We start from the raw sequence: 15,799 nt of genomic DNA on the forward strand, positions 1-15,799 counted from the left end.
GCGTTTATGAGGTCAGTCTTTAAGTACCTTTGAAAAATCCAAGAGAAGAGGTATAGCGCAATGCTATACAAAGTGTGATCAGCAAACTATTTGTTACCAGTTCATGAAAGGATAAATACAGAAAACAAGGGTTTACTTAGAAGCTTTTATTACAATTGGACAGACTAATCACATATCTGTTGAATCTAATAAAAATTTCTATTTTTAAATTTATTTTCCCAGTAATTTCTTTTTATTATATTTACAACAGCACTAAGCTTTACATATGATATTTTAAAAACTTCCTTACAAAGTTTTAGTATTGGTCTAGGAGACAACTGAACAAAGACTCAGAAATAGTATATTTTACAAATATAATTACAAAAATGATGAGGGTATAGATGGAAAACTATGGACATTGGATGAGCTTGCCCAAGAAAAATTTGTACAGAGAAAAAAAAGGGTTTCAGGACTAAAAAATTGAAGAACTGAAACATCTGGCAGCCAAGTAGAAGATTAGCCTGCAAAGGAAAGTGAAAAACTACATACCAACAAAAGGACAGAGAAAAACTAGGAACATTTAATGACACATAAGTCAAAAATTAAACTATTTTTAGAAAAAGGAAATGGTAGACAACACCAAAAGTTGCTGAGAGGTCAAGTAATGGAAGTAATGAAAAGCTGTCCATTGTATTTACCAACATGGATATGATCAGTGACCATGGCAGGGACAGTTTCCATGGAATGATGGAATGGATACCAAAAGAGAAATAGGCTAATTAGGAGGTGAGAAATGAGGAGATAGAGACTACTCCATTAAAGAAATTTGGCATGAGGGGCGCTTGGCTGGCTCAGTCAGTAAAGCATGCAATTCTTAATCTCCACGTTGTAAGATACAGTTCCATGTTGGGTGAAGGGATTATTTAAAAACCAAATCTTAAGGGGCAGCTGGGTGGGTCAGTCAGTTAAGTATCTGACACTTGATTTCAGCTCAGGTCATGATCTCACAGTTGGTGGGTTCAAGCCCCACCTCGGGCTCTGTGCATGCAGTACAGACCTGCTTGGGATTCTCTCTGTCCCTCTCTCTCTGCCCGTTCCCCCCACACACACTCTCTATCTCAAAAATAAGTAAATAAACTTTTTTTAAAAGCAAATCTTAAAAAAAAAATGGCAATGAAAGGATGGACAGAGAGAGAGGGTGGTGATAAGAAGAAAATGTAGAACTTTTGTTTTGATTTAAAATGTAAGAGAAATCAGGTTTAAATTTCAATAAAAAGGGTCCAGTTAAAAAAGAGGTTGAATATGCAGGACAGAACAAGTTGTCCTCTGACCCCCTAAAGGAAACTGAAAACACCGTATTCACTCTAAAATTGTGATTAGGATCAACATTAGGCAGAAGTAAAAATCTTGCCACTAGGTTGGCTGGTGATCTGTTTTTTTCGAAGCTGTAACACACAGCTTCAACCCAGAAGCTTTACCAACTAAATAACTTTTCAGGCAAATCCGTTCTCTTAACTCAAGGGGGCTGGTATCTGGGATAATGGCTTCAGAGTCAAATACCGCCTACCACTTAGTAAACCTGTGGAACCTGGAGCCAATCACGTTAACTATTCTTCCTTTGTAAAATAGGCATAATGATACTGTACCTATCTTCCAGGGTTTCTGTGAAGATTAAATGAGATATATGTGTGACATAAGTAACCTACTGATAACAATAGTATGTAATTGATAGCTGTTATTAAATACCAGAACCTGTCTAACAGAAGAAAAAAAAACCTTAAAGGCTTTCATTCTCACAGACACAACGCTCTTAGGAAGATGCATCCACATATTCACTGAACTGGGTGTCTAGTTTTCTGCTGTATGTATACCCTATACTCGCTAGCTTTAAGCAACTTCGCAGTTAAATATGTCGTTCATCTTAAACGAAGTAAAGTTTTTCAAGTATAACTTACAAATTCAAAACAACTCACAGAAGAGATGGCTTGACTTAGCCACGGATAAGCCGTTTCTGCCTGACTTCTTCAGTGTAGGCGTGGCTTCGGGCATCTTACAAAATTCTGTGCTACTCTCACACCTATGTCTCGACCAGTTTTCAAAAGCCTCTGCATCTTAAGGGCGGCATCGCTAGGTCTACGCTTTCCCAGGTTGCGCCCCCGGCCTCAGGTCTCCCACCCAAAACTCTTTACCCTTTTCTAAAAAGTTGGTCACCACCAGAGTCCCAGCCGCCGCCGCGGTGCCTGGCCCAGGAGGAGCCGAGGGCCCCGAAGAAGAGGAAGCAGAAGAGGGTGAGGTTGAACCATTCTCTGCGCTTCGATTCAGTCGTTTTCTGTTCTTCTTGGAAGACATGATCAGAAGGTAGCCTGAAAGAAGCAACTGCAAAGGCGGCTCAACGTGCGCGTGCCTCTGGAAGAAAAACTTCCGGGGCAGAAGTCAACGAGGCTCCGCCCTTCACCGTAATCCCCAGAGTGGAGCGCAATTAGAGGGAGAACGGAGCGTTTTCAGAACTCGCCGTCTTTGAAGAAGCTGAAGAGGTTATGACTTTTACAAAGGAAGGTGGATTACGTAAACACAACCGTCATTTAGATTGTAAATTCCTGAGAGGATTTTTTTTAATCTCTGCCTGCCTTCCCTATTCCTGGACAAACGTCTGTTGACTTAAAAACAGGTGGAAAAGTTTCTCCTCAGCTTTCCTGGAACCAGCCAAATTCCTGAGAGGACCTGGTGGACAGGACTTCGTGATCTCTTCGGTAAAGCGCTACGAAAGTGGCGTTAACTCAACTCTGAGATAGATGGGTGGCACTCTTCTAAAATTTATGGTAATGACCTCCGCTCCTGACCTAGGCGGAAGGTTGATTTTAGGGGCCTAACGAGTGGTCGAATGGGGACTGGAAGATGCCGCCATTTCTGAGCGGGCGTTTCTGGCGCGCGGTGTTCACGCGGACCCGCGGCGAAAGGCTCTGGGCAGGGCACCGCCGGGCCTCGGGCGGTCCGGGTTGCAGGTGGGACGCTCTCGCCGGAGCGGACGTGCTGCGAGCCGAGCCGGACAGATTCGGGGGCATCTCGGTGCCTCTGGAGCGGTTTCGCGCACTGGACCGCCTGGACGCCGCCTCTTTCCAGAAGGTCTTGCAGGGCAAGTGTGCCTTGGCCGAGGGGTTCCCTGGCTTCCTGAGCGTTTCTAATGAAGTAACAGGGTGTCCTGCGTCCACTAGTCATGCTCTCGGCGAGTCAAGTACCGAGAGGGCAAATGTGACCTGTATCAGTTTCCCCTGTTTTGTTCTTGTTCCCTTTGCTGGGCGATTTCTGAGGCAGCTGGGTGAAATGGTGACTATTCTAGACTTTGAGATCGGCAGCACTAGTTTCTGGTAACCTTTCTAGCGTGTGACCTTCGGCAAGTTCTGTAAACTACCATTTCCCCTTCCATAAAACTGGTTAGCAACGCATAGGATTGCTGAGGGTGAAGTTGGGTAATGCACGTAAAGTGCTTAGCACGGTATCTGTCACATACTTAACGCTCAGTAGGTGTTAATATTATTCCATTATTATTGACTGTCATTTACTGATCCTTAGTTATGCGGAGCACTTTGCCCTAGACAAAACTGTACAGGTGGTGGACAGTGAGTGGACCAGAGAGGTTCGAAGTGGTCAGTTTTGTACACAAATTGGATCAGGCTGACTCATCAAAAACTAGAGTTTGCTTCTAAAACAGAGCGACAAGTCTTTCATGATTAACCAATGAGCATGGTGGGCTGTTTCGGTCTTCAATAAGAAAACTCTTCACTCTTCTTGAACCTCAAGTCCAAAGATAAGATAGCAAGCTTGGGTGGAGGAGCCTTCATTATGAGAGAAGCCTGTGATTTGGCTGGAGTTTTTCAAACTGCCCATGAGGGTCCGTATGTCCGAATTGAAGGCATAGCGTAGAAATTCAGCCATTGAAAGATCTTCTCTTAAAGGAAACTTCAGATAATCTTTATCCTATTGCACAACATGGGAAGTGAGCATCTGTATTAATATAATTGAGCTAATTACTTCATTCTTTAATTATTCTCACTCCCAAACTACATACCTGTTCACCTCATTTCTCGGTTCGTGAATAATTGCTGATTTCAACAATATCAGCAGTAGGAGAATCAAATCAGTGTTCATCCTCTAATATGTCTGCATATGTGTGGGTAGAGACTGGTATTTATTGCACACACTTGTCACTGGCCAGGTGATTAAAGCACTACCTTAGCCAACAAAGCAAAACAGGAGGATTGGGGTTGGAGTCACACATCCAGGTTTCAAGTCCCAGGTTCTGCCAGGTGCTTACCCAGGCATTAGACAAATCACCACTGAAAAATTTGCCTCTTAGGTTGCTTATGCAAATAATGCCAGCCCTTTTTACTTTACTGGATAGATGTGGTGATCTAAGATAAATTATATGAAACTAGTTTATAATCTGTGTAGTACCATGTACCTATAATCTTTAATAAAACATTCTATTACATTTATGAATTGTATTGCTAGACACTGGTTTAAGAACTTCACAGATATTCATTTAATCCTCATAACGATTCTGTGAGGTACTTTTACCTCTATTTTAAAGGTGATGGTACTGAGGCACAGAGAGATTAAGTAACTTCCCTAGGCTCTAGCTCTAGAATCTGTTCTTAATGCATTATGTTGTCTCCAAGAGTTAGTGCAAATTTTGTTGTTAACTATGTCAAACTTGAGCTTTTTCACTCAATTGGAATGATTGGGGAAGATATGGGAAATTTCTGGAATGAGAGAAACATCCTATAATCTTTATTGGAGTGGGTTACACAGGTGTATGCATATGTCAGAACTCATTAAATGTACACTTAAGATTTGTGCACTTCACTTTTTGTAATTGTAATTGTGTGTCAATTTTTAAAAGATTTAATCGGAAAAAGAGGGAGGTGAGAAGGATCTGACTCCATAGCCCCAAATCCAGAAGTCTTTATGAAAGGTTCCTATGTATTTTCACCTTGTTAGGTACATTGACTTTTAAAGAGGTAGAGAACATGGTCCTTAACAGTCACTTACTGCACATCTGGAGAAGAGAAGAGGGAAAGGAATTTAACCATTAAATAAATAATCAAGCCTTCCTACTACCACACATACACACACTTTGCAAGATTATTGTAAAGATTAAGTGAGATGATGGATAGAAAAAGTGATTTGAGAAGTTTTTCTAAAACCGCAGTATTCTTAAAAAATAAAAAAGGGTGGGGGGGTTGCTGGGTGGCTCAGTAGGTTAAGCATCTGACCCTTGGTTTCAGCTGGTCATGATCTCACAGTTGGTGAAATCAAGCCTGGGGTTGGGCTCTGTTCTGACAGCATGGAGCCTGCTTGGGATTCTCTCTCTCTCTCTCTCTCTCTCTCTCTCTCTCTCTCTCTCTCTGCCCCTCCCCTTCTTATGCATGCTCCCTGTCTCTCAAACATTGAAAAAAAACAGAACTGCAGTATTCTTCACTCGTAAATTAAGGTCAATAATACTTGCCTTTCAGGGTTGTGAGAACTTAATGAGGTATTATATGTAGAGTGTCTAGAACTTAGTAAGGACTAAATATTAGCATCTTTTTCCCCTGGCTCAATCTTAAGTAATAAAGCAAGAGAATTTACAGAAGTCAAAAACAGAAAAATCTATGTTCATCTTGGTATTATTTATAATAAGAATTAGAAATAATCCAAATATCCAAGAGTAGGAGGTTGGTTAAGTAGCTTTTGGTACACCTATCTGAGGAAAATTATGTAGCCATTAAAAATTTATGTTCATTAAAAATTTTAATGACATAGCAAAATGTTTACATTTAATGTCGTAAAGACATGCTGTAAATTATATGTAGTATGATGTCAATTCCAATGTTCATGGGAAAATGTCAACATTTAAATGTTTATCTCTGCATTCTATTAAGATAATGAAGTTTTAATTTCATTATACTTTATTTTCAAAATTTCCCAGAACTAGTATATATTATTTAAAAACAAAGTTAGGGTTTTAACCACCTTGAAATTTATAAGCCAAAATATTATCACAGAACTCTTAAAGAAAGAATAAATAGAAGCCCATAATGGTCATTTATAAAGATTAAAACTAAGGATGTTAAAAGGAACGGCATCAAAACGGAATCAATTATGTGCCAAGCATTGTGTCAGTTGTTACATTTTGGGATCCCCTGCCCCATTCTCCCAGCTAACTACAAGGTGAGGTGGATGTTTTAAGATGGCTTTTTGGAAGAGGTGACACCTTGAGATGAGTTTTTATTTCTCCCACTTCTTTCACTGGAAAATACTTACAGATTTTTCTCATCTGCATTTTAGCTGCAATACAGCAATGGAGGTCAGAAGGTAGGATAGCGGTATGGCTGCACATTCCCATCCTCCAAAGCCAATTTATTGCCCCTGCTGCTTCCCTGGGTTTCTGCTTTCACCATGCAGAGTCGGATTCATCCACACTGACACTGTGGCTGGGAGAAGGACCCAGCAGATTACCAGGATATGCGACACATCAAGTAGGAGTTGCAGGTCAGTTTCAAACTAACATTTTAGAGGTTCACTCCATTTTTTTCTTACAGCTAAGCGATAGTTTATTCATGTCTAATGAATAATTTGATGAAGTGATTATCCTCCTTGGGACTATTGAGTAGTGCTTTAAATAAATGAACTTGGCCTTCTGAATTGGCAGAGGGCAGCACAAGAGAACAAGTTTGGTGTTTAGTTTTCCAGAGGATACATTTGAACAGTCTTATACAGGTATTTGAACTTCACTACTGAAATAGTAACACTGAATTGGGATCAGGGAATAAATTCATTACAGTAAAGCATATTAGGGTAAAATAAAAGGTAACTTTTAGGTTAAATTTAAGGTAAAGCAAAGATGTTTGATGATTTGAACATTACTTCTTAAAGATATTTACATTAAGTTACAGTGCCAAACAGTTGTTTAAAATAGCATAATTTAAGTATATTATGGAATTTTCAAGTCACTGATTCACTTCAGAGACATAGTTTTGAGAGAAGATTTGCTTTCGATTAATTGTAGGTGCATCAGAGTCAACTGGAGAGCTTGCTGAAAACACACTGCTGGGCCCCACACCAAGAGTTTTTTATATCGTTGTGGGGTGTTGCCAGAGAATTTGCATTTCTAAGAAATTATCTGCAGCTGCTATTGATATCAGTGCTGGTCCCTAAACCATCCTTTGGGAACCAGGGTTAAAAAAATTTCTAGATTTCTAGGGGCGCCTGGGTAGCTCAGTCGATTGGGTGTTCAACTTTGGCTCAGGTCATGATCTCACAGCTCATGCGTTCAAGCCCCACATCATGCTCTGTACTGACAGCTCAGAGCCTGGAGCCCGCTTCCGATTCTGTGTCTCCCTCTTTCTCTGCCCCTCACCTGTTGATTCTCTCTCTTTTCTCTCTCTCTCTCTTCTCTCAAAAATAAACATTAAATTTTTTTTTTAATTCCTAGAATTCTGGAAAACTGAAATAGTAAAAGACGCCTCATGACTTAAATGAAAACAGTATTATATGTAAATTAGTAATTTGACCAATAATTGTATTTATTTTACCCTTCATATAATTTATAAGAGTTTTTTGAGGTAGTTTGCACCTTTGAAATTAAAAAGAAGTTGTTCAAGGATGTCTAATGTTTTCTCTGTCCATGATCTCGCTTCCCTGTAGCAAGTAGAGGCATTTAGAAATTTCCATTCAACTCTACTTCAAAAGACTACTTGATAATTTGATAGCACCTTCACACTACATTAGAAAGTCATACTGACAATCAATTCATTGGTAACAGATTTTTAAATTAGACTTTTAAATCCAGTTATTACTGCAGAATTGGTAATATATGTATACAGAGTATCCTATGAAGCCCTTGTTTATAACTAAATACTATAGTTAAGATATACCATAGGAGTTCCGGAAGTGAGAGATCAAGAACTTGAGCAATCTTGAAGTGTAACTATGATCTACATGAAGTGGCTATTGGGGGTGGCGATGAAATCATGTAAGAAATTGTTCTGGAAAGCTACAATGTTTTTTAGGTGAAGGGAAAAGAGCTGACATTTATTGATATAAGCAACACAAAGAAGGTGTGGCTGGTGAACATAACACCCCAAAATATGCCACTTTGATTATTTTGAGCTTGAGAAACACTAGATATAGCAAGGGTCTTCTGCCTGCCCCTTTTTACATAAAAGTAGGGCATAAATTTCTTGTACCAGGAAATTTCTTGTATCATGGAAGATGGGGAGTTGACACCAAGATGAGTCTGTACAAATAAACCTTACTAAAATAACCTTTGTATTCCCATTAGTTTCCCCCATGTATGTCCTCGTCGTTTTCCCACAATTTACCTCCCTTAGCCCAAACCCTTTTTTCTGTGGTCTTGTCATGTCCCCATAATTTATTGCTGTTTGTTAAAATGGTATATATGCCTGTGGGTCCGACCACTTTTTTGGGATTTTCACTTCTTTTTATCAAGTCCCCCGTCATCACCCCAGGCCAAGTAAACCTCACATAAAATGTTTATATTTTTTTTTCTCCATTAATCTATCTTCTGTGAGTTCAATTCTCAGCCCTAGACACAAAACCTAAGTGGGTAGGGGGAAAATCTTTCCTTCCCTACACTGGAATGGAGTGACCTGTGGCTTTGTTACTGTTCTTAAATCACAGCAAGCTGTCTCAGCCTCAGAGCTTTCACACTGGCTCCTCTTCCTGCAGTGCTTTTCCCCAGGGTTTTGTTTATCTAGCTCTTTGGAGCTGAAGTTTCTGCTCCAGCAACTTCTCAAAAAACTTCTGACCTTCCTGTCTAAAATAGAGTCCTCCTGCATGCCATCATCCTTGGTCCCTTTATCCAGGTCTGTTTTTCTCTATAGCACTTACCACAATTTGAAATTCTGTCATGTACTTCATTTCCCCCACAATAATATAAACTCCATGAAGGCAGATATTTTGTCTTTTCCACTACTGTATTGTCAGGTTCAAAACAGTATCTGGCATAAAGTACATGATCAATAAATATTTCTTGAATGAATAATTGGATAGCTCTTCAAGTGGAAACATGAGACCCCAGAGAACACAATTGTATGGGGAAGGGACATCGTTGCACAGTGAGAAGAATACCAACTCAGAATCCAGACAGTTTTAGCGCCATGTGAACTTGGGCACTCAAAATAATACCACTCACACAATTATTATGAGTAATACCTGAGATAATGTACATAAAGCACTAATCATAATATGATAATCTCTATTTAATCCCTGATCTTTGTGTTGATTTAACTTTTAAGTTGTGACCAGCAGGGGTCGCTCACATTGTGCTTTAGCAGTGTTAGGTTTGTCTTTGAAAGACTTTGCTCATGTTTAAAATTCATTAGGGAAAAGTACACTTTGAGTAATCACAAATTATTAAAATTTAAGAGTAGGTTTCCTTGCCATTTCTTTGGTATTCTAACCCTTGTAAAATCCAATTCAATTAAATTATAATTTATATTTTCTAATAGGAACCAACATTAACGCTAATTATATCTCACTGGTTTTCCTTCTTTTAAACATTAAATGTGGTATTTTCATTTCAGAGAAATTTGTCATTCCTTATATTATACATAGCTATCCTCTTCTATATTTTATTGCAACATAAAATGTTTGCAATCACCTCATGTTGTATATAATTTGTTTTTTATTTACTTATTACCTCCTCATACACACACCAGAATGTGAGCCCATCAAGGATCAGGAATTTTGTTTTGTTTACCACTGTATCTCTAGCACCTAGAAAAATGCCTGACACATAACAGGGCTCAATATATAGAGAACCCATATGTATTAGGTATAGGAACTCAATTGATATTGAAAGAATGGAAGAGTATATGGAAAGTATCTTTTATAATATTTCCTCACATTACATAAATACAGATATTTATTTATGTGAACGTTTATTCATTTTTGAGAGACAGAGACTGAGAGCAAGTGGGGAAGGGGCAGAGTAAGAGGGAGACACAGAATCCAAACTAGGCTCCAGGCTCTGAGCTGTCAGCACAGAGCCCAACACAGAGCTCAAACCCACAAACAGTGAAATCATGACCTGAGCCAAAGTCAGATACTTAACCGACTAAACCACCCAGGTGCCCCCAAATATATTTAAATTATAACATTTAAAAGAAACTAATATAAACCATTATGGTGTCATTTGTATTTTTGACCCAGGATTGCCCAAAGAGAAATAAAAAACAAACCTTATTTTTGAGTCCCTAATGCCCAGTGTGCGTGGCAATGTGTATGATGAATGAATAAGTAAAAGAAAAGGACTAGAACTTAAAACATATATAAAATAAAGAAATATCCCAAAGCAATATCTTGAGATGTTATAAAGTCATATACACATGTCATAAAGAAATATAAGTGGCTAGGGTGCCTGGGTGGCTCAGTCAGTTAAGCATCCGACTTTGGCTCAGGTCACGATCTCGTGGTTCACGAGTTTGACCCCCAAGTCGGGCTCTGGCTGAACAGCTCAGAGCCTGGAGCCTGCCTTGGATTCTTTGTCTCTCCTTCTTTCTGCCTCTCCCCTGCTTGCATTTCATCTCTCTCTCTCTCTCTCTCTCTCTCTCTCAAAAATAAATAAACATTAAAAAAATCAAAAAAAGAAATACAAGTGGCTTCAGGTAGGTCTTGCACTGAATATTAAGATATTTGAGATTTAGATCATCAGGGGCACAATACACGTTCTATACATAGCAATTCAAAGAATAAAAATGAGAATGGAAAAGTCACTACATTCAATAAATATTTTTTAAGCACTTAAGATTAGACACTAAAATAAGTGCTACAGAAGAATAAAATAATTCTGTAACTGTGTACCGTCAGGAATAGATATTGAAAAGAGAAGAAGCTCATGCAGATAATTATCCTACCACTCAGCATATGCTAGATCCATCATTGGTATTCCAAGTTGTTAAAAGAACCCGAATAACTGAGCAATCAGTTTATTGCTAGAGAGATTTTACAAGTGTTCATTGATGAGGTGGTAATTGAACTAGGCCTTCCAGGATGGGTATAATTTTGATGACCACAGGTAAGAGTATGGGAAGAGTCTAAGGTGAATGAAATTAATGTTTCTCAATTATCTTTCATTGTTCCCCCAACAGGAGCTGTATTTGATGAAAATACTAGAAAAATATTAGTTGTACAAGATCGAAATAAAGTAAGTTGCTTCTGTTTTTCTTTTAAATATGATTATTTTTTAATTCCAGTATAATTAACATATACTGTAATACTAGTTTCAAGTGTACAAAATAGTGAATCAGCAATTCTATACTTAGTGCTCATCACCAAAAGTGTACTCTTAACCCCCTTCACCTATTTCACCCATCCCCCTACCTGTCTCCCTCTGGTAACCACCAGTTTGTTCTCTATGTTTAAAAGTCTGTTGTTCTGTTTGCCTCTTTTTCTCTTTGATCATTTGCTTTAAGTTGCTTCTGCTCTGTAAATTTCTTTCTAAATGTTCAGCTGTCTCTAGAGAAAATGTAGAAATTTTGATATGCTCAAAGAATTACAGAAAGATATTTTAAAAGTTCTTTCTAGGAGAGCATGGATGGCTCAGTCAGTTGAATGTCTGACTTCAGCTCAGGTCATGATCTCACAGGTTGGGAATTCGAGCCCCACACTGGGCCCTGTGCTGACAGCTCAGAGCCTAGATCCTGCTTCGGATTCTGTGTCTCCTCCTCTCTTTCTGCCCTTCCCCACACTGGGTCCTGTGCTGACAGCTCAGAGCCTGGATCCTGCTTCAGATTCTGTGCCTCCTTCTCTCTCTCTGCCCTTCCCCACTTGTGCTCTATCTCTCTCAAAAATAAACAGACATTAAAAAAAATTTACTTTAAGTTCTTTCTAAGCAGTTATGGATCATTTGGATATTTATTTAATTCAAAAAATACTTAGGCAGGCCTTGAAAATGTCAGGATAGCCTCAGTGTTGCTCACTGTCATATTATGGCTACAGAAAAATTAAAAATGACTATATTTAGTTGGGAAGACAACTGTGTTTCTCACAGACTGTCGAGATATTCGTCATTCATTCGGTATTTATTAAGCTTTCTCTATGAGCCAGATGCTGAGGATAGGAAGATTATTTAAGACGGTATCTCTGATGTCCTGCAGCTTGCTACCTATTTGGGAAGGCCATGGTCATACAAAGGATGGTAACAATTACTTTGCTTTTAAAACAAAACCCTGAAGACTTCTCAGAGGAGATGAATATCAAACTGGGTGTTGAAGAATGAGTAGGAGCTTACCAGGCCAAAAAGAAAGTTAGGATAGGAAAACAGAGTAGAAAATTAGAATGGCATGTAAAAAAGTACAGAGAGTTCAGAAAGGGGCTAACATGGTATCTTAGTTTGTTCAGGCTACTATAACAAAAATAACAGACTGGCTTAAACAACAAACATTTATTTCTCACATTTCTAGAGGCTGGACCAGGATTGAGTGTCTGGTTAGTCCCTCTTCCCAGTTCATAGATGTTCATCTTTTCACATGTCCTCACATGGCAGAAGGGAGAAGGGTTCTTTCTGAAGTCTCTTATAAGAACACTACTGCCTTTCGTGGTTACTCCCATTCCACTGTTGTGACATAATCACCTCCCATAGGCCTCACCTCTTAATATCATCACATTGCACCCATGTTTAAATCAACACGTAAATTTGGGGGGACATAAACATTTAGGCCATTCCACATAGTGTGGAAGTAATGGTTTAAAAGTTCATCATGGAGGCACCTGGGTGGCTCAGTCAGTTAAACATTCAACTTCGCCTCAGGTCATGAGCTCATGGTTCAGGAGTTCAAGCCCGACATGATGCTCTGTGCTGACAGCTCGGAACCTGGAGCCTGCTTTGGATCCTGTGTCTCCCTCTCTCTGCCCCTCCCCAATCACACTCTATCTCTTTCTCTCTCAAAAATAAATAAACATTTAAAAACAAAACAAAACAAAAGTTCGTTGTGGCCAGGAGTACAGGAAGTGGTAAATTATTTGACCAAGTGCCAGATTAAGAACAGAATATAAAGAGCCTTGTACAACAAAATAAGTCTAAGCAACTAGAAGCAACAAAGACTTTTAAGAGAAGTACCATAATTAGCGTGAGATGTTTTCATGATTAGGACTATAAGGCAAAGAGAATAATTATCTTGCTACTTTCTGAAACTTCAGTAAATACTGATGGACAGACATTTTCCATCATACATATTTTTAAATTTTAAACAAAATATTGGTAATGATAGCTGAAAGCAGTGTCATACATTTTGCAGAAATGCGGTCTCAAAACATTCTCATAGTTGTAACTTCCAAAATTTTAGTTCAGGCAGGATCTCTGACTCAAACTAAGCTTTATCATTAGCAGAAATACTTTGAGGGAGGCTTGGGTGGCTCAGTCGGTTAAGCGCCCAACGTCAGGTCAGGTTATGATCTCGTAGTTTATGGGTGCAAGCTCCGCGTCAGCCTCTGTGCTGAGATCTCAGAGCCTGGAGCCTGCTTTGGATTCTGTGTCTTTTCTCTCTCTCTCTCTCTCTCTCTCTCTCTCTCTCTCTCTCAAAAATAAACATTAAAAAAAAAACTTAAAAAAATAATTTTGAGTACCTAAAGTAGTATTGTGCCTACCCTTCAATAAGTTTTATATTTGAATTGGATTGTGTGATGGGAATGACTAGAGACTAGGAAGCATGATTGAGTAATACAAGTGGGGCCTAGTATAAGAGGGTCTGAGAGCCTGGCAGAGGAGTTTAGATTTGACATGGAAATAGTAACTCTTGAAAGATTCTGATTGAGATGATGAAATAATGAAGTGCTATATGGACAACATTAAATTAATAACAAAATGCAAATAAATTGATAATTGTGCTAAATGAGAGAAAGTTGGTATAAACAAAATGGACTTCGGAGTCAGGCTGACCTGCATTCCAATCCCTGTGCCATTTCTACATCGGCCAAGTCTCTGAGCCTCAGTTTCCTCATCTTTAAAATCTATACAATAATACCTTTCTCATAGAAAGGATCCATTAGCTGTCTTTTCCCAGTGGATTCATACATAGTACTTAAAATACACAAAAGTGTAATGTAAGAAATGTACAGCAGTGTAAAACAATGCTGTGTACAATTACCTTAAGTACAATTTTAATGCACTATTCTCTCATTTATATCAATTTATATTTATACCCATACACAACAGAATGATGTGCACTGTATTTGTTTTCTTTCTTTTTTAAAATTTGTATAACAAAAAGCCAAGAAAGTTCTTTATTTTCTTGGCAAAAATAATGTGATTCATAAGTAAAGATGTCTATTTACAGAAATCTCTAATTACTGAAAGAGATGCAGAGTCCTATTTAATTGCTTAACCTCAGCCTTAGGTCTATAATACCTTAACATTTCCAATGCTCACCTAAATTGTACAAGGACATTTCTGTTTTTCTGGACATTTTACTGTGGGTAACTTATAAAAGCTTTACTATGACTCATAAATTTTTTTGTGAGTATTTTAATCACCTGGTGCTCATCATGACAAGTGCACTCCTTAATCCCCATCACCTATTTCACCATCCCCCCACCTGCCTCTCCTTTGATAACCATCAATTTGTTCTCTATAGTTAAGAATGTTTCTTGGTTTGTCATTTTCTCTTTTTTCCCTTCGTTGATTTGTTTTGTTTCTTAAATTCCGCAGAAAAGTGAAATCATATGGTGTTTGTCTTTCTCTGTCTCACTTAACATTATAATCTGTAGCCCCATTTATGTTGTTGCAGATGGCAAGATTTCATTCTTTTTTATGGCTGAATAATATTCCATTGTATGTATATGTGTGTGTATATACATATATATATGTGCACACACATACACCACATCTTCCTTTTCCATTCACCATTCAAAGGAGACTTCAGCTACTTCCATTTCTTGGCTGTTGTAAACAACGCTGGGTACATCTGTCCCTTTGAATTAGTGGTTTTGTATTCCTTGGATACCTAGTAGTGTAACTGGGGGATTGTAGCGTAGTTCTATTAACTTTTTGAGGAATCTCCGTAAGTTTTCCACAATGGATACACCAGTTTGCAAGAAAATTCCTTTTTCTCCACATCCCTTCCAACACCTGTTGTTTCTTCTGTTTTTTAAATTTAGCCATTCTGACAGGTGTGAGGTGATATCTCATCATAGTTTTGATTTGCATGTCCCTGATGATGTGATGATGAACATCTTTCATGTGTCCATTAGCCATCTGCTGTGTCTTCTTTTGAGAAATGTATATTCTGTCTTCTGCCCATTTTTAAATTGAATTATTTATTTTTTGGGTGTTGAGTTTTGTAAGCTTTTTATGTATTTTGGATACTAACCCTTTATTGGTAGGTCATTTGCAAATACCTTCTTCCATTCCCTAAGTTGCCTTTTAGTGTTATTGTTTCCTTCACTGTGCAAAACATTTTATTTTTATATAGTCCCAGTAGTTCATTTTTGCTTTTGTTTCCCTTGCCTCAGAGGATCTACCTAGGAAAAAAACTGATATGGCCAGTGCCAGAGAAATTACTGCATATGTTCTTTTCTAGCATTTTTATGGTTTCACATTTAGATCTTTAATCCATTTTGAATTTATTTTTGTGTATGGTGTAAGAAAGTGGTCCGGTTTCATTCTTTTGCATGTAGCTGTCCAGTTTTCCTAGTACCATTTTGTTGAGAAGACTTTTTCCCATCGGATATTCTTTCCTGCTTTGTTGAAGATTAATTGACCATATACTTATATGTTTATTTCTGGGTTTTCGATTCTGTTCCATTAATATATGTGTCT

At 38.3% G+C, this 15,799-nt stretch overlaps 2 protein-coding genes across 2 annotated transcripts in view; one reads left to right on the forward strand and one right to left on the reverse strand.

Moving 5' to 3' along the window:
• Window positions 1–2,372, reverse strand: part of SPATA5 (spermatogenesis associated 5) — a 370,207-nt gene extending 367,835 nt beyond the window's left edge. The window contains exon 1 of the mRNA XM_030313115.1: window positions 2,169–2,372. Coding sequence (XP_030168975.1) covers window positions 2,169–2,328 — 160 coding nt within the window. The 5' untranslated portion in view covers window positions 2,329–2,372. The remainder of the gene's footprint in view (window positions 1–2,168) is intronic.
• A 461-nt stretch (window positions 2,373–2,833) lies between these two features.
• NUDT6 (nudix hydrolase 6) overlaps window positions 2,834–15,799 on the forward strand; it is a 42,344-nt gene continuing 29,378 nt past the window's right edge. Inside the window, exons 1-3 of the mRNA XM_030313120.1 lie at window positions 2,834–3,112; window positions 6,307–6,510; window positions 11,133–11,188. Of these exons, the coding sequence (XP_030168980.1) occupies window positions 2,875–3,112; window positions 6,307–6,510; window positions 11,133–11,188 (498 nt within the window). The 5' untranslated portion in view covers window positions 2,834–2,874. The remainder of the gene's footprint in view (window positions 3,113–6,306; window positions 6,511–11,132; window positions 11,189–15,799) is intronic.

The sequence above is a fragment of the Lynx canadensis genome, chromosome B1, assembly GCF_007474595.2.
Source record: "Lynx canadensis isolate LIC74 chromosome B1, mLynCan4.pri.v2, whole genome shotgun sequence".
NCBI classification, from domain to species: Eukaryota; Metazoa; Chordata; class Mammalia; order Carnivora; family Felidae; genus Lynx; species Lynx canadensis.